At 41.3% G+C, this 26,078-nt stretch overlaps 1 protein-coding gene across 1 annotated transcript in view; it reads left to right on the forward strand.

Annotated features, from left to right (window-relative positions):
* The window catches only part of fto (FTO alpha-ketoglutarate dependent dioxygenase), a 110,441-nt gene extending 85,002 nt beyond the window's left edge, over positions 1–25,439 (forward strand). Inside the window, exons 9-10 of the mRNA XM_077591321.1 lie at positions 23,490–23,630; positions 23,971–25,439. Of these exons, the coding sequence (XP_077447447.1) occupies positions 23,490–23,630; positions 23,971–23,977 (148 nt within the window). The 3' untranslated portion in view covers positions 23,978–25,439. The remainder of the gene's footprint in view (positions 1–23,489; positions 23,631–23,970) is intronic.
* The last annotated feature ends 639 nt before the right edge of the window (positions 25,440–26,078 follow it).

Genomic DNA, 26,078 nt, shown 5'->3' on the forward strand with positions numbered 1-26,078 from the left:
CGTAGCTGTTTACCCCCAGTCCGGTGTTAATTGACGTGCGGTTGAGTTTATTTTTGAAGCTGCGATTAGCCCTCGCACTGTACTGAAAAGATCCTCTGCCAAGACTCTCCTTCAAATTACACTTGACACTGTGGAGAAACATCTAATAGAAGTGTGTAATGGGCTCTGATGACAAACTACACGCTTGGAAGACCATGTAATCTCCCCCGCAATTAATTAAACGCGTGATGTGTGTGAGCGAATGTGTGTGTACACCCTACCCCCAGCCCTCCCACTCCCCTTCGCCCTCGCAAACAGCCTAAGCAGATGCTGCAAAATGACAGAAATAACACCGCCTGTCACAGTAAAAAATGAAGGCTAACAAAGAATGGTACTTAGTGCTGACAGGGGGGTGGCAGATGCAGTGGTACGCGTGCTTCGCTGCTCCTTGGTGTCCCTCAACGGCACCTCGCAAGCGCAACATCTGTACCACCGCCCCGCCTAATTAGCCACAGACACCCTATGAATTGTCTCAGAAGTCCAAGGAGAAAGTGAGTTCATCTAATTTTAAAAGGGTGGGGGACCTAGAGTTCAGTCGTGTGTTTATGAACCTGGGAATGGCCAAACCTTTGTGTATTTTAAATCTTTTTATTTTGATCTGTCTTTGAAAGAGTGGCCATTTAAAATGGCAATTGTATAGGCATTTTTTTTTTGTCAAATCATTTTGATTAGGCTTCAATTATAGTATGCCACTCGACAGTGCTGGCAAAATATAAATAAATCATGATCTGAGTCATTATAAATTCCACTTGGAATATGCCATGATTTAATTTGTGTTTCCCCCAATTATTCAATGACAAAAAGATGTCCCTGTTCTAGTACAAAATTTCACCATAAGTGGCACTAAAACATAATCTTTCACTGCCAAACAACCCATTTCATTTGGATTGAATGTTTACCACTGTCAACGAGATCTAATTAGTTAACTTTTTGTTTTATTTCTGTACCATATGTTTATGTCGTCTGGCGATTTATCACTTCCTGATGGTCATTCAGCACCACTGAAATAAGAAATTAGCATTAATCAGCATTGTAGAAATGACTACAGTGTCTCTTATAATATATTAAAATTGACGACAGTGATGATAGCCAGAAATAGTGTCATAAATATCTTCCTGACATTTTATCGATACATATTGTTATGTCACCTAGCATTACCACTTTATATGACAGGTTAGTATTTTTGACATGGTAAAATACATCAAAAACTGCAAGACATCCACCAGGCCACCATCAAAGTTGTATTGTTTTTAAAAATGTTTTTACCCTTTAAAAGAAAGTAACTACATTTAGTAGAAGTCATAAAAGTTTTGTCTGTTTGAAGGAACGATTATTTTAGTCATTTCCATTGAGTGATTGATTGTTGTTCAAGATTGCACTGGTGGGTAACAATTTATAATACTGTAGTTTCTTATGGATTTCCCTCTTTACTTTTTCTATCAAAGCTGCTTATTGCCTACCGCAGTATCGATCTAAAGACAGCGAGACAATTAGGTCTAGGGTGGACTTTGATAATTACTTTTTACCACTTACACTTTGTGCGGCGATGAAAAATTTGCAACGCTTTTTTGGGGAGCGTCCGTCCACCATTGATTTGAATAAAGGCAATAATACGTTGTCTAATGAGTTTTACACTTGGCTGAGTGGCAAATAATCACTCGCTTTCTGATCCAGAACTTCTTCACACCTCTCTTTGCTTCCTCCACTTCTTTTTCGCCCTCTCTCGGCACACGCGCTAGAGCTAACGGAAATCAATTGCACTGTGATTTGAAGACGCTTCTCGCCAGGCCAATTGATTCCTTTGCCTGTTTTGCTTTAATATTTATTTTCACTAAGCGTCCGCTAAGTGTGCAAAATGAATATAGAGGGAAAACCATGAGTGTTATCCTGCTCAAAATTGCCAATTAAGGCTATGATGTTGATCATGTCTTGTATATACCTACTTGCAGCACTCCAAAAATGATGGACTGAATATGTTTCTAGGGATTATTGCCCCCACACCCCCCACCTTCCCCCCCACAGTCCCATCCTACAAAGGACCAATCCATCTTGCTTAGGGAGGCAATCTTAGGTGCACTATATAAACTAATATTTGTGTATAACCTCAGTCAGACAATACAAATGATGGTATGATTTTTCATCTCCTTATGCATACAGGGAAATATGAAAAATGGAGCTTTAGGAATATTTGCGGGGTCTTCGAGGCGGGTGGCTGGGCCGCCGAGTGCCCTGGGCCACGCTCCTCGTCGCCGCCGACTGAAGAGTGATGAGAATATTATATCCATCTGTTTCCCTTTGCCCACCCCACTTTGCAACCCTCCGCCATTCCCGGCACGCTAATTCACAGAAAGAGGGCGGAAGGGTGATGTGGCGGTGCACGGACGGGGTCACCATTCCACCTTGATCGCCCCGGTTAGTGTTATTGACACAAAACCCGGCTGCCCCATACTGACTGATGGGACTGAAACCGACTGACTTTTGTTGTGACCGGTGAACGGTTCGACAGATTTGTGCTCTTCAGAAGTTTTTTAAATAAGTGCCTCTCTATTGTTTGTTTTTTCACGAGTGCCACCCAATTTTTATTGGCAATTTTAACAAAAAAAATGTTCACTTTTTGCAGAGAGAAATGACCAAGTACTAAACATGCAATACATTTCCAGTGAATAACGGTTAAAAAAAAAAAACTATTTATTTACACTTTGTGATTGGCTCTGGAATGCCTGTAGAGAAATACAATGTTCAATTAAAACAGATACAGCATGTAAGTTTAAAAAAATGATATTTACAAGACATAACTTAGAAAAAAACTGAAGCATTTTGGTAAAAAACTAAAATGAAAAAAATAAAAAACTCCTAAGACAATATAATGCGATTCAAAAGTTAGAAATGTATATAGCTAAATGAAATTAAAATATTATTTGAAATATCTAGATATATTTTGCCTATTTTGGGGAAAAGATGTATAATTGAAAGCGAACTAACAAAACTAAGAACTTGGATATATCTCATAGAATGAAAATGTGTCCAAATATTTGAGTCAAAATGAACTTGCTGTTAATTAAAACAAGATAAACCCTCTAAGAAAATTATGGCAAATGTGATGAAACTGAAAAGATGTGGGTGTCTTTGGAAAAACTGCTGAATCCCACAGAATCCAACCATCAAGAGAAATCCCTTTTCCTCGTCTCCCCTTGACAAGTAGCTGGTGACATTTAGCCCCTGCGCTCCCCACTCCATCTCCTTGCAGTTTTTATTTTTAGTTTATTGCATTGGAGCCTCCTGTGTTTTCCCGGCAAAACCTTTCTCTTTGCTCTCGATATTTCTGCATTATTGTGGCTTTGCCCTCTGCCTCTCAATATGTTTTTCTCCCCCACACACTTTTTTTTATTTCATTTTCTTCCCCGCTGCTGTTTTTTTTTTGCATCTCCTGTCCATATTTGCTCCTCCCCTCGCTTGTCTGTGATAAATCGGAGGTGTGAGCAGCGGGCGGCGAGCGGTCGCAAGGCATCTGCGGTGCAGCTGATGAGATAAGTGGTGCTCATCTCTCTGGCCCATATGGAGATTTATTGAGCCAGCATAGGCGACATGCTAGCCATCACTCTCTCTGGCCAAATAGACTCCCACTCGTATGTGTTTATTCTTATTGTAGGGAGGGGGGCTGGAGGAGCCCCCGGAGGCCCTCGGCGCCTCAGAGGAAGCCTGCGGATCATTGCCTTCTATTAGATCACCTAAAACAAGCCACAGCACTGTGACACTGATGGTCCAATTTCTCTCTATTTCTGAAGATCACATAGGCATATGTAATAAGGTTATGGTATATAGTGGTTTTTCACATGCACGTGTCATTGCTCTTACTTGTTTTCAAGTCTCCTGACGGTGCATTGACAATTCTCAGCAGAAGGCCACCAACTAGCTTTGTAGCTTTGAGGACCTATGTTTTTCAGACCTATCTTTGCCAGCGACAGTGAGCGACAGAAGGATATTTTTTGTTTTGTTTCTAGATGGCAGAATATACAAGAAACTTGTATATCCACCAGTTGCCATTCTTACAACACATTACAAACACAATACATTTGCGAGGGAATTTAGGATAATTGTTTTGTGTATATACCTGCATGCTGCATTTGCCTTGAGAATTTTATATAGCCAAATTTTCAATGGTCTGAAAAGATTGGGGTACCAATGACAAATGCCTCTCACCCTTGTTTAGTCTCGAGGTGAATATCTGCTGATGACAACAACACTTCCAGACAACAACATAAAACGATGCCCTTGCTTGTATCAGAGATCTTAAGACTGACCAACACACCCCCACTTTGATGGCTGTCTATCCTCCCCGTAGTCGCCCCCCAAAACATCCAATCCACTCACCCGACAAGTTCTTCACAAATTGCTTTTACCCTCCTCACCCTCAAACTGGAAATGGTCTGGAGGGTTGGTGATGTGGGGGTTAGTTCTTGAGCACTCAGGTTGTATTTAATCATAGCTGGCAGGATGAGCGGGCTTTTCTCTTTATGAAAGGTATTAGAAGAGCGCTTGTGTTTTCACTCAGCTTTACACTCTGCTCCCCACCCCGCCCGAGTCCTTTTTTTCCCCCTGACCTCTTTTACCTCTGAATTTGATAAAGTCATCCCTCTATGCGCTATCTCCTACCTTTACTGGGTCTCACACCTCCGTCCCGCAGCATTTGTCAGATATTCTACCCGGCAGTTCCGATCAGATCGTGTAGTTGAAAGGGGATTTTCAGGGGCGAAGGAGCATCAAATGTTTCCTCTTCCTTTGACCGTTGAAATGGAGGAAAGACTGGGATTGGCGCTATACATTGTTAAACACATTCGGATAGTACACTTTTGATAGAATAACTTCTTGTGCCGCACCCTTGCGTGACTTCCTCCAGCCCCGGTTGATCTGTACTACTTTTGCTCAAGGGCCTCGTTGCCTTTGATCTAGCTAAAGAAAAAACGGGGAAGCATACACAGAGTGTGAGGGTTACAAGGCCTTCCAACGCAAAGGATGCTCTCCATTCCGCTTCATGTTTGCACTCCCGGGGTCTCCAACCGTACTTCACAAGTGATACAGCCGACAGACACGTTGGTCATTAAGTAGATTGACAGTGATTCTGTGGCCTGCAAAGCACAGACAGCCCCACCAACAGTTCCTTTGAAATACTCATGAGCGTATAGATCTTGTGTGTCTAGGACAGAATTAACAGAAGTGAAGTGAGGGTGATGGACACCTGCGTACTTGCATCTTGGGCCCAGTGTCTTGTTTTTATAAAACTATGGCTACTTACGTATATCACGTTAACCACTGCACAGTACAACTAAAATTAAGCAAAATGACTACGCAGCTGGCAGACCACCAAGTTGTACTTAATAATTCAGAGGGGACCTTCTGACAAAAGCACAACAGACACGTAACTCGCCGAATGTTGATTATTAAATGTATTCATCTGTGCAGATTGCTACAGACAGATTCTGTTGTTCCCAGATGGCTAAACAAAGTTTTGCTCTGACCAACCAAGGTCGCAACAATGCTGAATATGTAAGAACACAATTCAAATCAGATTATTTGAAAGAAACACTGATAATGTACTAGGATACCAGCACTAGCATAACGTTACTTGGAAACGGTGCAGCAAGGGAAATAGCAACATCGCCTTGGTGCGTGAACTGCAAGCAGTGAAAATTAGCATTGCCCACTTTTGCAATACCACTGAGAGACGAGAGGCTGTCTTTATGAATTATCCTTAATTACTGCCATTTCCTAAACTAATAAAGCTGCTTAGTCTTTATGGCAAGTATCAGTTTTAGCTGCACGCATAAAAACCACAAAGCAAATGTGCATCTGTCCCACTGTTTATACACAGTATTTGTGTGTGTGGACGTTTGAGCAGGTAGGTGTGCCCGCTCGTGCATTCAAGCGTACCTGGTGGTGATCTGTGAGTATGGAGCACAAGAGAGCTGGCTGGCAGCGCCCACAGTCCCATTAATTTGGCGTAGGCTCCCTATCAGCAGCCACAGATGCCTATAGACACTTAAATGAGTCTCCAGCGAGCAGTGGGCCGTCTCAGGCAGCCAGCTTGGACCTAATGGGCTGGAAAGCCAGCGTATGTGACGGCAGGAGATGAGGGCCTTATTTACACAGGCAGACATTAGTGGAGGGACGCTGATTCACTGATTAACACGTCAGCTTCTTCACTCGGAACCAGCCCTCCCTCTTCCAAGTTCTTCAAATCCCTTACCTCCGCTTTGAGCCATTTGAAAAATCATTTTTTTTCCATTAAGAGATCCCAGGTGGGGTACAACCTGAACTCATCACAGTGCCATTCTGTATGCTATTTTTTTTTCCATTTCAGATAGGTGTGTCATTCACTTTCAATTCAATTCACTATTTCCATTCGGCACAAGTTGTAGTGTTCTCAAATTTCCAATCGCTGTTTAAATATGTTCTTTTAATTTTCCAAAAATGCAGTTTTTATTGTACAGTAACACACAAGGCGGCACATCAATGTTTACAAATAGATCAGAATAGTCATAATTCAACTAAACACTCCTAAAACACATTTGTAATGTGTAACATTAAAGACTATGAAAATCCAGAACATGGAAGGTTTCCACTGGGTTATCATCTTTTCTGCCTTGTCCTTCAAACCAATACATGGACCCTCACCAATAGACAGACATCCACTATCTATGAAATGCACACAGATGTAAATTAATTATCGAGCTCAGGTTGCTACATATAGGAAAAAGCATTTGTGAGTGATACTGACCCCTTCTGGAAGGATGCTGCTTTCCGTGTAGCGTTGAGTGAGGCACTGATGTAGGGAGATTACTTTTTGAATGTTTAAGTGGGTAAGCGTTGGATCAAGGGTCCATTCGCCTCGCCCGCCTTCAAACCATCAATGCCTCCTGACCGTGCTGTTGACGGGGATTGTTTATTGAAGGGAAAAAAAAGGCACAGGGCGGGCCCAGCGATAAGTGATGCGCGGCTAATGCAGTGATTTGTGTCAGTCACGCCGCATAATTTGTTACAATCGCGACACTTATTGCAATATAATATATTTATTCTGGTCAATTACGTGTCGCGGATGTGTGTTTGTGTGTGTGTGTGTGTTGAGGGCTTGCAACTCAAGGTGTCACATTCGAGATGGGTAGGGGCGACTCCCGATCAAAGGAAATGGAACTAATTTGATTCTACAGCCTTCACTACGGAGAGATGATTGTATTGTATGAGGAGAGAGCAGCCACTGTGCGCAGGTATCGAGATGACGCTAACCTCATTGGGCCAGGCTCTTTTAAGTCCAATGCCAGTGACCTTAGAAATACATTCATCCTGACATGGCAACAAAACTTGACATAAGTTAACTCGGTTATATAAAGTCTGAGCTTTACAAACTGTCAAATGTGAAAAACAATTCTTACATCAAATCCTGTCTTCTGAGAGTGTTTGCATGAGGTCTTCTTAATCACTGTTTTAATTAGAAGTGTTTATTTGCATTGGCATTACCCAGTATCCACTCCACCACCCACGCTGGTCAAATACGGTCAAGGAAGTTTCCTGATCCGGACTGCAATAAAACCAATTAATGGGCGCTTTCATTGTTGGCTTTTGTTGGCCTGCTTTTGGCTCAGACCCGCCAACGTAGCGTGAGAGAGAACATAAAAGCGAGGCAGGCAGCACAGTCAGGGCATGTAGCGGACCAGTGCTTCCATCGATCCGAGAAGGTTCATTAGGTAAGTGCTGGCATCACAGATTGATGTCTCTTTAAAGCAGTGCCTGCCCAGCAGCTGACAAGGAAAATCAGCGGTATTGAGTCCCTTAGTGGTATTTTTGATGCTGTATATGCGAGTGTGTCTCAGTCTGTGTGCATGTACAGTATTTCAGTAATGTCAACGAGCACATGTGAGCCAATAAAGGGAATGTGTGTGTAGCAGCATTTGGTGCTCCTGATGTGTTTGTGCACATTTGTGCTTCACATCGACGCAACGATAAAAGCAAAGTCTAGGGCAGTCGCTCGGCAGCAGTGTTCCTCATTATGTACTCAGCCTTGCGACTAAGGAGCCTGTCAAGCTGTTGCTGCATTTCCACCATTGAAACAATTTTTCATCACTTGGTCTGTCATCAGTTATCAGGAAATTTTGACCAATAAACTGCAGAATTATTCATACCCAGCCTGTTTTTAAGGTAGTAAGCACATTTGTTTGCTTGGTCTGTTCTAATTGGAATGGACATGATATAAAAAGTTGTAAAAAGAGTATCAATTTAAAAAAGCAAAGTTATATTCTTAGAGGTAGACATACAGATGGGTGAGTATATACCAGATTGATGGGTTAATGGTGGCCATGCGGATGGGCGGGTATCAAAGTAGATAGTTGGTTAGGGTAGATTCTATAGAAGGATGTATTGATTGGTGGGTGGAAAAATGGATGGATGGAGGAATGAGGGATTGTGAGCGCAGGAAGCAAGACCCAGTTTTTTAGCTTTGATATTTTAACTCATTTTCACTCCTCAATAAAATCAATGCCATTTTAAAAAGTAGACCACTGCCACTTACTATTAACAAATGCAAAAGAAGTGTTTGGATTGTGTAAAACCGAAGGCGTTCAAACCCTTGCAGGCCACCTCCACTCCTGCAGGGCATATCGCCATTGGCTGCCTCTAGGAGATTAAAGAGAATAATTGCCACCTGATTGGCCGCTTAATTTTTCATGGAACCTTTGTTACACAGATGAGTAATCAGCAGAAGATGTGCACCACAATTTCTGCCGACTTACCTTAAAGAATTATACTTGCACTTATACACGAAGAGCACTAATGTGTTCAGGTCAGCTAAAAAGTGCAGGGAGGCTACAACTAATATAATGTTGTGACGTTGTAGTTGTTAATAGACTCTAAAAAGACATAAGTAGAGCGCACTCGATTTAGCGACATCAGCAGTTGACTGTTGCAAGCCTGCTGACGCTGATCTCTTCCTGTAAGTGACCTACCTACCTCCTCTTCATAGAAAAATGTGTGTTTGCGTTAAGGTGTGTGTTGTGTGACGGTTACCACGCACGTCTCCTTCACTGTTCCACCTCATAGGTCCCGAAGCGGTGAGCTTCTCATGGTTGTCACGTTGAAGTGGGAGAGCAATCATTTCCTAGGACAACACTCGAAACCTCATTGCTGATTCCTGCCTGCTCGGATTAGTTCATCTCTTGGAGAGAGTATTTGCATCCAAAATGGGTTCACCTTTTTGACCGACCCCCCTCACTTAATGTGTAGCATAGCAACACAAGAGCAGCATTTAGCCAAATCAAGACAACAATACTATCGAAGGATAGCAACTTTTGTGATTCATAAAGACACCACTAGCACCATTTTGTAATTCTATACAAAATATTTACTTTAATCAAAATGTATGACTTCACTACTGCATTTGCATTGGTTCCCAAGTACATTGTCTACAATCACATTGGTGCTGCTGGAATCTGAAGGGCCAGTACTTTTTTCCCCAGTCAAATTCGGTTTCTCATCTATATCCTGCACCATTCTCTCTTCCCTTCTCCTGATGCTATGCGACATTTTATTACAATTGTCAGCAAGAGCACCCTTCTATTGTTCGGTGATTACGATAGCATGTGTTACCCTCACATCACCAGAGCAATTAAAACTCTGTAAATAAGGCTACCCTTGATGCATCGGTCGAAACAAAGGAGTCCCGCAGGAAGTTTTTTTTTGTTTGAAGGCGAAGTGACAAGTAGGAGAAGAGTCTTTTCATTAATTAGCAGACGGTCCCTTTAACCCAAGTGTGTTGGGGGCAGCTTTTATTTTTTTTCCGTACTACAATCACAGTGACACACATTTCTGACAAAAGATGAAGTTGTTTACATTTGTGTAGTGACTCGTATTATGCCACTGCCACTTTGGTGGCATAGTGTAAGAGTGGTGTTTCTTTGTCAATATAGTATATATTAACAGACTAAAATTTTCCTCATGGTATTCTGTAGTGTATCGAAAAATTGATGCCGGCAGTCTTTAATGCCTCATCCACTAAAAAATAGTTTCTTTTTCTTCGTCAAGACAAAAGAGCTCTTTGTAGATTCACAGCGAGACATGTGGAACATGTCATGTAGTTGGTGTCAGGATGTGCACATACTATTTCCGCAGCCACCCCCGCTTCACTTCATAAATTACTCAATATCGCAGCTTAGGCAGGTTGCAGCAGAGGAAGGCACGTCATGGAAAGTGGGACCAGCAGAGGGATTCGACAACTACTGCTATGCCAGCCTTCTTCCGAGGGCTCTACTGGAGGCTATATGCCTTACCAAGATCCTGTTTACAGGCAGCCAAAGAAGCTGCCAGCCAGCTATTTCCATAATGGCGCCTGGGGTCCTTCGTGGGATAAACTAGTACCTCTCAGCCGGAGATGAACCAACATAGTGATTTCAAACTGCACTTTGTTCTTGTTAACTTCCCTTCATGGATTCATAGTTTATTTTGTCACAATATGTGTAAGTGGTAGTACGGCTGCCTAGTGTTTTGAATGTCTGCTTCACAGTTCTGTGGTTCTGGGTTTGAATCATGTCTCTGGCTCTCCTGTCTGGAGTTAACACGTTCTTGCTGTAATTGCTTAGGTTTTCTCCAGCTTTGGGTTTGTCGAAGTGAAATTCTCAAGAGGTTTGATTGCTAGCACGAATAGTGTCTTTTTCTATATGTTCCCTGTGTACCTGGCCTGTTTGAGTAATTATGGTAATGTACTCCAGTCAATTTTAGACTACACTTTTGCCAATTCTCTATGAAATCACACAATTGATTTACCCACTCAGTTGACTTGTATTAGCACTAAAACCTTTTTCATTTGTCCCCTTTTCTTACACGTTTACCGCCCTTGTTTTCTGTCATGCGTTTGTGCCGATTTCCTTCTGCTTGAGCTGATGGTGTACTTGCCATGTACTTCCCTGTGTCTGTACATCAGTGAGCATCTGCTCTCTCAACGCGGTCCCCATGGCCTCAAATGTCAGCACGGGCATCTGCCAGACAAGTGCACACGGTGCAGTGGGCTTGTGTTTTGCCGCCTCCTCTTCCGCTACCTCTTCGTGTCATGTGATGTTTGCTGTGATTGAATGAATGGGGAACTCAGACTTTTTAGTGTCGTCAATCAATTGTGACAGTTTTTGGGTGAGGACCGTCAGGCAGGAGTTGTCTCTTGGGGTTTTTCTCCCTGTTCATGTGTGAAACACCACCACCAGGGGAGGTTCTTGTCCACTCCGTAATGTATGTACGTTCAGGTATCTCGGGATGTGGAGTGTGTACAGGATTTTCTTTTATACCACTCCATATGCTTCAGTGTAACTTTTAAGACTATCCTTTGTTTCGGCCTTATTCTGTGTGTATGCACAACATCTATTTTGGATCATCCGTGTAGAACAGATGCAGGGTAGGGAGACAGTCAGGAAGGTACCACATGGACCCCCAGTCCCCTCAGGTGGCGCCTGAGGGGCAGCGGGCCAAGGCGGGGGCCCCTCCAGCTCCCCCTCCAGCATACTTCACTCACCTCTCAGACGCCGCTATTGATTTGTCCACCACATCAGAAGCACAAGTTTGCGGTTTGGCTAAGTACTATTATTTTTTTTTTTTTTACCTTGACTTTTCGCTTTGACCAAAAGCAAATAAATACAATAATCACTCGGGGACCATAAGGGGGCACAGTAAAACAGTTGTGGACACAAAAACTGCCCGTCATGCATTTGAGGTGTCACTTACTGCTCCACTTTAAGGAAGTGTTTTTCTCTAGTTGAAAAAATTTCCAGGGGTCTTAATGACCTCTCTTGGGACATGCAATAGGATAAACACAAAATTAAACTACCACAACAGTAATAAATAAATATTTTTAGAAAATGAAACAAATAAGATTAACTACTCTTGAAATAGTCGAACAAAGTGAATTACCTAAACTCAATTTAAAACTAGATTTTCACAATCAAAGCCCAAAAAGTACCCCTAGTCCTGGTATCTGGGTAGAGCATACAGCGTTCCAGAAGCAAAGAACCAATTTATACTTATAAACTTAACATATTACCTAAAATCACCTGGAAAGTCCACACAAATGTAAACCTGCTGCTTACGCAAGCAAGCCGGGAAGACTCAAAGACAAATCGCGAACGTGCTTGCTAACTATGCTTTATTGGCATCTCTGTACTAGCTCAACAGATGCTCCTCTTGAAGAGGGCCTGCGGCAGATGACATACACACAAAACACACGTGAACAGCCAACTTGTGAGGCATCGCAGGTGCCAGAAAACATGAGCACAACTACGTTGCTCGTCTAGTTTCGTAACTAAACGCGCATTGCCCCAAGGAGATAATTGGTACCTCTGTGACATCCATTAGAAGGAAGTTTTCGGTGGACATTTGAAGGATGGTTGTTGTAACATGTCTTGTATTTTAATTAAAACAACCGCCCAACAGTTGTCAGCAGCGTTTAATGAGTCCGAAAACCGAGAACAGGTGTGAAGCTGAAACAATGAGGGGGAAAAACCTCAAGTATGTCTGTGTGTCTTTACAAGACATTGAGACACATGCGCGCACACACACACACACCATGGCTGAGGGAAAAATAGTTTGGCGTCACTCAAAACGTCATGATGCCTGCTTGAATAGTCCTTTTGTCATGACAGTGACAAAAAGCTGTTTATGAAGGCAAGAGCTATAAAAGCATATTGAATTACTTTCAAAGCTTTGGATACACTGATATCACAGAATACTTCGTTTTTGAAACTTTGGTCCCAAACACTTTTTTCGCTTAAATATGTTTGGTTCAGTTCATAAAGTTTATCTAAACTAACATTGACAACAAAATAAAATGACTAAACTATGAATTAGATAAAAGTAACCAATTTCATTTTGATTCATCTAAAGAAAACCTTAATTAAACGTTTTAAAGACGGCAATAGCTGTACATTTTTACGACTGAAATGTTTAAGCTTCAGACAAGTCAAGTCAACCTTGGCTTACATTTATTAATCCAGTATATACATTTTTCTCATTCATCTTCTGAGCTGCTTATACTCACAAGAATGAATGTTTAAAGAGCTTCATGCCAATGGCACTGAAAAGTTATGATAATTCAAACAAATTATAGTTATTTTACTGGATGTCATAACATTCTATTAGTAGTTTTTTTCTTGTCCATGTTATGTCCACTTTTCTTCGTGACAGGTTTAATGATATTGCATGCAACTCCACATCGTATCTGACATTAGCGTGCGTTCATGGCACCCTTAACAAGTTGACAGCTGCATTATTAAATATAGAAGATGTTCAGCACTCACTTCATCACTACGCAAGGCAAGTTAGCTTCAGCATTTGCGGCTCAGTTACGGGACATCCGATGTCTAGCCGGGAAGGCAGGAACTGATTGCAGGGGACAATAAATTCAAAGTCCTGGGCCTCATCCAAGTACTATTTATTGCCACACACAACACACAAACACACACACACACACAAACACACAAATGTACGTTGGATGCTCTGATTTAACCAGAGGCGAAGCCAACCCCCACTCCTCATCATCAAAGATTCATAAAGGCAAGCTTCTCAATGATTTTCTGTCTCTTCTCGTATGCACAGCTTCTTGTCCTCACGCCTCCCTGTCTTCTGCCAAAGTGGTATTTGTTCAGGGTGCTGATATTGATGTATTTTGTCCTATTTATTCTTTTTAATTTTTATCGTAAACTTGCAAGGGAATATTACATCGGTAATGACGTGACCCTTAAAAATGTTTTAAAAAATGTGATCTAATGATTTAAAACAAGACATTTTCATCAGTCCTAACTACAGTAATACCTTGACATACCACACCTGAATCAAATGATCAACTCATCAGCAAACTTTCCAGAAGCTTGATACCGATCCAGATTATTTGATTCAGGTGTGTTGGTGGAGGGAAATATGGAAAACAGACCGGATAGGGGCTATCGAGGACTGGACTTAGCCATCCTGCTATTTTTTTTTTTGCACCCCTGGAAAGGATAAAATAGTGTAGCCTCCCTTTTCCCCACCGCGCCATACAGTCTGCTTTCTTTGTCTTCTGCCCTGCTCATGGCTGTGTCCAAAAGGCGCTCACTTGAAGCTTCAGTCACCAGGCCCAGGGCACACCATCTGTAGCCCCCCGGAGTCCTTCCTTCACTGTGTGTTTAACTCCCGCGATGCTTGCAGGCTAACAAGCACATGTGAGTAAATGATGTGTGTTTTCTCTGTGTGTTTGTGTGGAAAGCCAAAGCACTGTGCCCTAGCTTGTTAGTCTTGCTATTTACCAGGCTTAGCTAGGCGAGAGCCACTCAGACCAGCTTTAATTCCTTTGACTCTCTCATTCCACCTCAAGTGAGCTTCTGCGACCTTGGCCATCACCCGGCCAGCTAAGAGAAGCCAAACTGTGGCTGCGCCAGCTGAGGTTTTGAGTTAGTTTTGCGATTAGTTGCCATCTGGGCTTCTGCAAAGGCTAAGTTGGAGATTTTACCCTGATCCGCAGGGACGGCGGGTGCAACAGGGTAAAGTTTTTTTGTTGTTTTTTTTTACTTTTGTACTGGGAGGAAACCAGAATATCCAGAGAAAACCCATGCATGTACGGCGAGAGTATGCAAAGTCCTTTCACCGTGGGGGCCCCAAATTTGTGATTAATATATGAAATTATAAAATCATATTTGTGCAATGGCATGTTTAGGTTTAATTTTCCAGCCATTTTGTAGCTTGAGGCATTATGCAATTCAACAAGTCTAATTTATATGAACAATGAAAAGCCACCCAAAAATCCATTAACAAATGTGATAAAAGAGATTTTAAAATATCAAGTTATTTTTTTGGGCGGTTGCAGACAGCTAAACAAATTGTTTTGTGATGATTAGAGTTATGAAATCACATAATTAGACTTGTGGTTTTTTTTAACGTCGCCAACACTTTTTTAGATCAGGAAAAAAAAACAGCTTGAAAGTTTTACGACAACTGTTTTAAGTTGGCACCGAATGTGTGTATTCATTTGCATAAGTGCATATAAATAGAGAGATGTTCCATTACTGGTAGCATTGCTTTTTCTTCACACCGCCGTATATTAGAACCCCCAACAAAACACAGTTTAATACCGGATACACCACAAACAGGTGTTTTGAGCAACTTTCAGTGAGCCATTACACAAAGGTTGCACAAACACACTAACTCATCCGGGCAGGCAGGTACACATGTGTTCACCAACGCCCACACACGCTGACACACACAAATAAACATACTATTATATAGTGCATTCTCTAGCCTCAGGGCCCAAGCTTGGCTGCTCTTCCAAACAAATTGTTGGCAGTTGACCGCATTTTAAATGCTAAGGCCCTTTAATGACACTATTTACTTAACAGGGTGAAACAAAGAGATGATTCACACTTTTGAGCTGTTGCTTATAGTGTATACAGAACATGTTCCTTCAATAGTAGGCTGAGTTCAACAGTGCTTAATAAATTCCCCTTGACTTTTCTAGACAGGGTTCATCTTCTACTGGTAAGAACCAAAATGAGGAATTCATGTGTTAGTTGTGGATTTTGTCTGTGTACTCTTAGCATCCACTTTGTTTTCCTAATCAAATATCATTCCACGCTTTGTCACCATCGCTAACCGTGCCAATCTGACATTTCAAGATAGTGTCTGATAAAATCAGGTCGTCAAAGCCTCAGTTATTGGCCGGGGAAGTAATAAAAAAGTATATCATGGGTTTGGGAAATCAACATTTAGTAGGGTCTCATACGAGAAGCTGCAGTTACTAGGAATCAAGGTTTATTTATGTATTCTTTTATTTTACAAGCCTTTGATAATATGCCTAATCATGAAAAATATTGACAGTTAAAAACCAGTCACCCGATAAGTGAGTATTTTTAAGCATAGCCAGTTTTCCAGAATCAAGTGCAACAGTTTCTATCTGAACCTGTAGCTCTCTGGTATGTATTAAATGTCATAATACATTTTCCCATTCACCTATTCGCCAATATATTTGAAATATAGTCTCAGGATTTAGTGAAAACTTAAGCAGAAATAGGTAAAACATCCAGTATGCAGTCAGTCCGTGGTACTTTCTCATTGTGACGCTGCATTTTTGGAATTTCCTTTAAAAACCAGTCACCTGATAGGTGAGTATCGTTAAGCAAAGCCAGTTTTCCAGAACCAAGTGCAACAGTTTCGATCTGAACCTGTTTGCTATTTATGTGTTTTAAATTTGTCTGTTGTAAAAACTTCCTCTTGGGGATATATCAGTGCCTTTGAGGAAATTGAATGGCATTCAGGCTGATGATGGAAGAGGCTGGTCCCCATAGCCAGTGAACGACACCTGACCCAAGTCATGTGATAAGATGGGCACAATCTACCACTGTCTTTGGCTGACAATGGCAGCAGGGTCAAGCTGACCCAGCTAATTACATATCTAGTGTAACCTGACTTTCCAAGTTACAAGTCATCCTGGTTGCTGAGGGGGGCATGGTGTTAAATTATGAAGCCTTTTGTATAAAGCACGAAGGTTTTGTTGCTTGAAATGCATCTTCCAGTCATAGTCATCAAAACCCTGATAATTATCAGATGTTTCTAAAAGATTTGGCTGTGCAATTATCATGTCTTGTGAAGCATTTTTTCTTCCTGCATACCCAGTTTAGAAAATGAGCAGGGCTGAAAATGTATCTCTTTGACTAAGCCAAAAAAAATTGTCATTGTTAGGTGTCATGGAACAAAAGTTGAAGGAGAAACCTGACGTGTTTTATTGGTTTTGTCTAGTACACGACACTGTAAAGTAAGGACTTGCAGCCTGTTTTTTCTTTCTTTGTTGTGTGTGGATTATCTGTCCTGTAATTATAAAGTCAATTTATGAAGTTTCCTAGATACAGTTGGTAAATCAAATTGTCTTGAGGACACAGGGTCAGCGTTTCAATTTGGCTACGGCTTCCCACTTCCGAATGCAAGATTTTGAACCTTAAGGCACTGTTATTAGCTTTTTTACCAACTTAAATCTTTGAAAAATTTGGTACATGTGAAAATCAGTGTGTGCATACTTGGTTGTGTTTCTAGATGAGATGCCAAAACTATTACTCCTGGAGATGGTAAAAGAAAAACAATAAGCATGAACAATTGTTTGATTTAATACTGTGTGTCTTATTTGTATATATCAGTAAGCCCCAGACAAATGAGTCTTACTTTTTTCTACAAGGTGATTTATGCTTGTAACATTCTATGAACTATTTAATAAAAATAGTATAGCAATACCTGGTTTTGAAAAATACAACGAAACCTTGCAACATCATGTACTTCTGTTTTGCATTGTCAGTAGAGCAGGTACTGAGCATTGGAAAAGTGTCACGTGTTTGACATCATTCTGTCATCAAGTCATCGCGTATTTCCCCTAATACTCCACTTTCCCATTTACGCCCGTTTAACTTGAGCTAGCATTTGGCTTGGCAGATGTTGCTCAGAGTCACCCTAATTTTCTCCGAATAAGACACCCCCCCCAACACAAACACACAGACTGATATTCTCTTCAAGTCATTTAAGGGTGATATGTCTATTTCACCCTTAATGAAAGCATAAACGGCCAACAGCAACCTCTGTCTTTCCTTTTGTCTATGTTTATTTTTAGCACAACCTGATTGGCTGTGGCGGTATTTGTTAGCTTGTAAATTTTGCTGCTGTCTTGACATTACAGGGCACAATTCATCCAATAGCCCGAGGTAATGTGAGAGCAGGCCAGGTTGTTTGGTAATTTGTTACGTTGTTAAGTACCTAATGGACATCCACCTGGTGTTTGAGGGCAGTAGCCATAGTTCAGGGGGCTCACCTCCTTTCCACTTCCAGACTGCAATAGTATTTTATGGTCTCCAATTATGGGGGGCTATTCAGGGGCTATCTGGCTAGCTGTGTAGGTTTTTCAGTGCCATGTAGATTACTGAACTGTCAGATGGAAGGGGAAGAGGAGGGGTGCTGGCCACATCAAACGCTCAGGGTGTGAAGGAAACTGTGGCTGCTTAGGTACAAGAATCCTTACATGTGTGTGCCAGCTGACTTGAGAGGGCAGGCCCAATGAAAACGCAGGTTGCGGCATTCCCTAATGGCTTCCGATCCCAATAACGAGCCTCATTTGTTTCATGTGGTTTAACAAGCGGCCTCTATTGCAAACTTGCAATAGTGGGGGCTTCCCTGACTACCCAAAAATATGTTCCACCTACCTCCAAGGTGCCCACACACCTAAACAGCAGCTTGAGTAGGTATTTTATCTCCCAACTTGCCAGTGGATTTCTATGTCCGACCACAGATTAAAGGCAAAGCAATGCATCAGATGTTAGTTTCATTAGGCCAGGCTCTTTAGGGGAACTCAAAAGAGAAATGAACATATGTCAGGCATTTGATGGACTCCCGGCTTCAGTTAATCCCGCTTTTTGTTGTTGTTTTGGTCTTCCTATACCATACACCAGTAAGTACCTCAAACACGTAAAACTCGCACAGTTGGCATCTGTCTTCAGACATATTGACACGTGATTGATGCTGAGTGATTTTTTTAACTAAAATGTAGCCCTACCAATACTGGTTGGTGGATGTTGAGGTTTTTGGCCAACATGTAAGATGGATGATTAATTATTGAATGATAAGAGGATGAATAGATACATGACCCGTAGTTTGCCAGAGTGTATGTCTGCTAGCTGAAGGGTTGGTCGGTTGGTTGGTTGTTTAGTTCTATCGTTTGGGTTGTCTGGTTAAGAATGTGAAATGCATATAGGATGAATGAATGGATTGATAGATCGGCCTAAGTTATTTAATGGAAGGACAGATCAATGGTGAGAAAATGAATCTATCATGGCACTGACTGATGCATGTATCAATTAAGTGATGGGTGTGTATGGTTTGATGTTGAAAAGATGAAAGAATAGATAATTGCATGGATGGTTGGTTAACTGGTTGCAAACTGGCATGTTAAAATTGATTGACAAATAATAATAATCATGGTGGATGGTTGATTATATGCTGCCTGGTAGATTAAAGAATAAATGCATGATTGTGCAAGTAGGGGTGAATGAGAGATTTTCTTGTTAATTGAGAATCTATGACAGATGCTGTCATGAATAGAGAGGGCAAACTTAATGTTAAGGCAAAGATGAATAAATAAATGAGTAAAAATATTTTCTTATTAGAGCATGGATTGTTGGTTGGCAGGATGACATGTTTTACATGACTGGATGGTTGCAGTACTCTGTAATTAGTAACTTTGACTTCGCACACATTCACACAAATCTGTAGAGTGTATTGTGGTTCGGTTGATCCTTCCTTGGATGTTTGCCATTGGGGCAGCACTTAGATTTCACTTTGCAAGTTAAACCTTGTCCTAAACATATTCTTTTGCCGATGCCCTCTCCTTGACATGGCTAACATTTTGCTGCACCGTTGACAGATTGGAACAGAGTTAATTGCTACTTTTCTGTCTGTAGACCCGCCCCTCAATGCATGACAAACACCCGTGTTGACTCGTGTTTGGACTTTCACAACTTTCTCACCTTGTTTTCAAGTTCTGTACTTTACCTTCTGAGTCAGATTGATTTACGAGAACGATTCTCTCACAACTCGTTTGATTGCATTCTCGGCAATTCGAGCACCAAAAGTTGCAAACGTTCACCCCTCCATTAGCCTGTTTACCAGTCATGATGAAAGGAAACAGTCATCTAAGGTACTCAAAAGCAAATTAGTACATGCCGTAAATAAATTATATTCTGCAGTTGGGCGGTTATCTTTACATCACCTATAAATTGGCTCAGTTGTACAGGTACTTTACTCTAGAAGTGATCGCTCATGCTAATTATCTTCTCTTTGTTTCAAACTGTTTGCAGTTCTGTGTAAGAATGACCCATTTTTACATTTCTGGGAATCCATGAAATGGTAATTCCTGAAGAAAATTGGACTCGCTGTTGCTTTTGAAGATGTCTCTCTATCATTGCAACCAGATATATAATGACTTGTGGACTACATAGAAAATCACTTGTTGAAGACCAAATGGGGTTCAGACTCAAAAAAAGATTTAGTTAAATTAAGAGTGATTGTGGATTAGGAGAAATGTCTCGATCTGTATATTGCTGCTGTCTTTGTCCTGAGAGTCCTTTTTCCTATCCTTGTCCAGTTAGTTTACAGACAACCTTTTGCAGCTTTAAGAGAAAAAGCATTGCTGCATGGATTCTTTTTCACTCAGCCTGACAAAATTGTGCATTTGTCAGTGTAATTACGTCGATGGGAAGCACTGATGTTGTCTATTAGGTGGATTTCCGTCCTGTTAAGAGCCGTCGGCCATTTAATATATGACCGCTCCCCCCGCTAGAGTAGACTTCTACACAATTACACAACAGCTGCAGATTAAGTGTTGCCGTGGTGATGGCTGACCACACGGTGCTTCTATCCAAAGCCCTTAGAAAAAAAGACCAAACATAACGTAACAAAGCCAAATTGGGGTTAATGATTTTATTTACTTGTTCCTCCCTCGTTTTCGGCGTATTGCTCGTTTAACAGAGTATTATAAGCCGCGGAAGAGGATGAGCTTAGGAGGGGTGAAAATCGATGAGGAGCGCATTACAGTAAAACGTATTGATTAGAAGACCTGCGAGGTAGCCCTTGGTTGTGGAGATGGTGGAATGATGCAATGCTTAAAGGAATTTATCCTTTGACTTTTGCATTAACCTTTTATTGACTGCTTTGCCTGTCCATAATTAACACTCACTTTAGCTAAAGTGCTTAGTTTAAGCACAAAGGGATTGGGGGTGCTCCAGCCCTTATTGCAAAGGCTGCAGAGCACCCACCAGTTCAAGTGCAGTTTGTGGGATGGTGGGAGGGATGCCTCTGTGGAGTTGAGACGATAGAAACCCAGATACCTCTCACATTAACATACCATTTGAGTGGAAGCCCGGTCGGGTTAGAGGGAGGGTTTGAGGGCAAATTGAAATGACTGATTGTATTGCCAATCTCTCTTGACTGAGCGCCAGATGGAATAGTTAGGTCCATATCTGTCTGGGGTTAATCCATTGGAACAGAGCGGACTACCAAGAAGCTACCCCTTCTACTACACCTCTTTTTGTCTTTGACCTTAGCTTTAAAACATGCTGATGGGCCTTGAGCAGGCCTTTTTGGGTGTTTGTGCACGCCATCGCCACCATCTCCAGAGGGCTTAAATGTACTGCACTTGATATTGACTTTTTGTTTGGGTTCCATTTTAGCAAGCGGGGAGCAAGAAGACATCAACGGCAAACGTGTTCTGAATTACACGAACAATGTAATCGCTCATTGTCATCCATTCGTTTTCCATACACTTGTTCCCAAGAAGGTCACGGGTGGTCTGAAGCCTTCCCCACTGTGTCTATTTTTTCCCTTTTTACGTTTTTTTTGTTGGTGTTTCCAATGCCACCATAGACTGATGAAAAGATGAAATGTTAACGGACCAGCAGGAAATTACAGAAGCACAACAAAAGAGTACACCCATGTTTGTCCTTTTTACCTCAATACAATGTGGGAAAAGTGTGCTTTTTCCACATTTTTTCACTTAAATTTCTCACAACGGACCAAAATAATCAAAATAATTGACCTATCAGCACCTTCTATAAGTTGAAGCACTAAAACGTCTAGTGCCATTATACAGTGGTTAGCTTTTTATTAAACATTTACATTGAGAGTGAAGATCAGAGTGGAATTCTTAACCAATCCATATTAAAGGCAGATGATCCCTAATGGCCCAATGGTGACTTCACGCTGATGTCAGCAAAATTCGGCAGCGCCGTCTGGGTCACTTTTCACTTCATAGTGGATATAAAAGCAAGCCACATCCCCTCCTCTTTTTTTCTGAAGTGGCGCTTCCTTTAATTCTCACCCTAAATAAATGATGAGAACATTTAAACACGTGGCTCGTTGCAAAGCCCCAAGGTCACCTAATCGTATTATTTATGAAGTGATGTGCTACATAATGGTACTTAGCGCGTGTTAACAGATGCTATTATCAGGCCCCGATCCAGGACGCCCAAGATATATTGGAGCAGTGCGGTGTTAATGCCGTTCCTTCGCTAACCACACCAAAAAAGAAGCACTTAGGCCGAGAGCCAGTGGAACATTAAGTGGCTCCCGTTAAAATATATAATCTCAAAATGTGGCAACCTAACATCCCTTCACCTCATCCATAACCGAACCACAGCACCCCTCCTTCCTAAGCTCTCTTCTGCCTCCCAGTATCCCTGTGAATGTGTGTAATGAACCAGCAAGCATAACTTGACGAAACTTGTATTTGACTCTTTTGTGTTTTTTGAGGGGATGCAACAATTTGGAAGTACATTTATTAAACTAATAATACTGCTGTGTAGCAATAAGATGCTTTTGATATCCACCAGCAAGTGATTAAAACCTTACTAAACAGTCAATAAATATTCCCTAACAGAGACAGTTTGGCCCCCGAAAAGATATTTTCCATTATGTTAAATGAGAAGGGTCTCAAAATTCCTGCTGTCACAATGGATCGTGTTCAACTATATAGTAACTAACAAGACCGACTTAGACATGCCACCCTGCTCCTCTCCTTCTTGCACCCTGGGGTTAAAGGTCCATCTCCTCTGCCAAAAGGCGGGGGAGATGAGCGGTTGGGGAGTCGGGGAGGGAGCAGATTTACAATGACAACCCACGAGCAGCACAGTAAATATTTACACTGCTCTGACAAAAGATGTGACCTGGGTCTGCCGGAGCTGTCAAATGCTGTCACATTTACACTTAACCCGCCATTATCCATCATAGGCTGCGTTTCCAAGCGGTTCACGTCAAAACCTACTGTGTTATAACATGGGAGACACTTTGCTGACTCCCAACTGGAACAGTGTTGACAAAGCTATAAAGTACTATCTGATAGAAAAATATTGAACAATATAACCAGGTATTCCTCTATTTTTTTGCTTTGTATGCATTACATCCCGTATTTTTCGGACAAAAAAATGGATAATCAAAAGAAAAAAAAAACATGTATAAGTCGCACTGGAGTATAAGTCGCATTTTTGGAAGTTTTATTTGCTAAATTCCAACACAAAGAACAGACGTTATCTTAAAAGACATTTAAAATATAAAATAATATGAAAAATAGTGGCAACAACTGACTGAAAATAGCTTTTTACATTTTTTTTCATAAGTAATTATTTATTTTTTTGGAAACCCTTCTCCGTTGTTTAATAAAGTACAGATGATTGTACGGGTTCGCCATGCTGACCCAAAAGTCCACCCATGTCAATATTGAAATCATCAACACAAACCTAGAGCACGCTCTTGCGGTTTATTTTAAAAACATGTGAAATTATATAATAATGTGTGAATAATTTCTTGCATAAGCCGCACCACTGGCCAAGCTCTTAAGGATGGATGGATGATTTGTTTCTTGTGTCTTGTTGCCTCAGGTGCCACTCCAGCCTGGCTCAGACATTGCCCCCTGAGGAGGCCCCTGCGGACCGTCCCTTCTGGGGTGTCGATGACCCTGGCATGCCTCTGCCCTTTGATCTGGCAGACATCATTAACAGAGTGGAGTCACTGCTGTGGAGGTGACGTCTCATTCCAAAACAAATGTTCTTAGTCATAACTTTTAATCTTTTGCGATATTATTACAAACAAACTTAAATTTTGTATTCTGATTTCATTTCCAAACACTCTTATGGCTAAGTGGCACAATGTGTTTCTAATGTTAAATATAATGACTTCCTTGAATGGTGGTCAACCTCAAACTAAGTTTTCCAATAGGAAACAATGGATGTTTTTACAGCCTTGATGTTTTCACTGATATCCCACGCTTTCAAGGCTTAACTTTTTGTCGAAGTTGATATCAACTCCCAGAACGCTTGCTATTTACCAAGACGCATTTTGCTAATATTTTCACCTAAACAGAATGTGAAGAATCCATCAAGGCAGCTTGGAGGTCATGCAAGTAAAGGGCACTCTGCACTCCAGCTTTTCCCCAACTGGCCAAAGTCAGCTGAATGGGAGGACCGCAGATGACGGACCCGTCGTGATCCCAGCCGATAGGAATTTTTCATGGCTCCATCTCCATACTGCAGCAGCCTTAAACCCCCTCCCCTCAATATAATCATAGGGCTTTAGTGACCTGCTAACAACGCAAGCTTAGCATCAAGCTAATGTAATCATACATACAGTACATGGTATCCACCATTTAGTGTGTAAGTCTTTATCATATCATTGTTGCACCTAATCTCATGTAACCTAGCATTGTTTGGAGGGGCCAGTTCTGTCAATATTCACTTTCATTTAGTGTTAAAAACACACCTGTTGTACTTTATTGAGGGCACTTTTTCCCAGGTTTACCAAAAAGCAATCATTTATAGAAATTGGGTGACCAACAAGGAATCTTGCAATTTTCAGATATTCCTGACAGTGACGGTCCAAACGAGATCGAAGAAAGAATCCATCGAGGTAACCCAAACATTTTAGTGTTTATCCTTCTTTATAATTCCCTGAATTGCCAAAGTAATACAAAACTATTGAAAAAGTTTCACTTTAAAAGTAAGACTGCAACGGTGCAATATGTTATATTTTTAACAAAGACGTGCAATTCATTTTGAAGCTATCGGAGTCAAGCAAGCTGAGGTAACTTAAACAATTTACATCTGTGAAATTATTTGGGCACAGTTCAGAGCAAGGCTTTGAATGGCGTACGGCTCATTTTGGTGAAATCAATCACAATTTTCTGATTATTGTAGTAGGAAGGTTGGTTTTGAATTCCCAGACTGACCAAAGAAAGAGGCGGGCGAGGAGGTTTCGATTTCATTGTTAGAGTGCTCAGTAGTAATGCCCGACATTTGTTTGTTCTTGGGTCTCTTTGACTGATGATAGGCTGTGTCAGAAGTACGACAGCCTAAAATATGCTCCTTTGCTACAGCTGTTCGCTGGTGTTTAATTCATTCAAAAGTGTGGTGCACCCCGGAAGGCTGAAGACAACGCAGTATAGCAGCCCTCCATGTTTGATTTTGTTTCTATTTAGAGCAGTGTTTCTGATTGAAAATGCTGATTGCACTGCTTTTTGTCTCTTTGTTTAAGTCTATTTTGTTCTTGGTGTTGTTTGGTTGTCCATATTATTGGTTGCCAAACACTGTATTTCGTCTTGCGTTTTGTTATTGTCTTCTCTCACCGCACATTTACAATTTGTTGTTGTCAGAGAGTTTTGTTTTGTAGAGCGGCATTAGCTTTGTACGCATCACTCTGTGCTCTCCCTTTGCTGCAGCTTGTATGTTTGATGAAGTAGAAATGGTGGAAAATCAAATATGGCGTTTTATCCTATGTTTTTTGTGAATGTCCCAGATTAAATAAATTTACATTTCTTTCAATTTCACGAATATAAACCCAACTGTACTTTTATTGACAGATTCTGTGCACATGCGAGTTGTTATAGGACTGGTGATCTTATTTTTAAAAATCTGTGCTTCAAAACAAAATAGAAAAGCCATCAATGTTCTTTTGTATTAAAACAAGAACTAGGTTTTATTTGAATTCTAAAACACATTTGTATTGTCCCTCTACTTGAGTTGGAAAACTGATTCTTTTGAATTACGAAGAGGAGCGTAGTGTAAGTACCGTTACCTTGCACCTCTCCAATTGCTGTCTTTAGATTTTATTCCGTTTACTACAAACAACACGTAAACAGGTGTTTTCTCAGAATCCGTCATCCTTTTCCCCAAAACTGCTCACTCACTTGCCCTGTCTTGTGGTCACATCTGCGTAATAAGACTCTTTATTTTTGGTCTTTTACCGTGCGCTCGGTGCTGTCTCTCCGACAAAGGTTCAAAGGACGTGGCTGGATTAGCGTCGAGCACTACATCACGCTGATTGATGGATTGACTGACGGACTGATGACACTGGCAGGGATGAAAAGATGGCTAATGCTCTGTATGTCTGTCACCAGGAATTCCCGCCCCCTATACTGAAGCGGCTACTCCTCTACACACAGCAACCTCCCCGAGGTCGCTCATGTTAACTACTTC

The sequence above is a fragment of the Stigmatopora argus genome, chromosome 2 (genome assembly GCF_051989625.1).
Source record: "Stigmatopora argus isolate UIUO_Sarg chromosome 2, RoL_Sarg_1.0, whole genome shotgun sequence".
Lineage (NCBI taxonomy): Eukaryota > Metazoa > Chordata > Actinopteri > Syngnathiformes > Syngnathidae > Stigmatopora > Stigmatopora argus.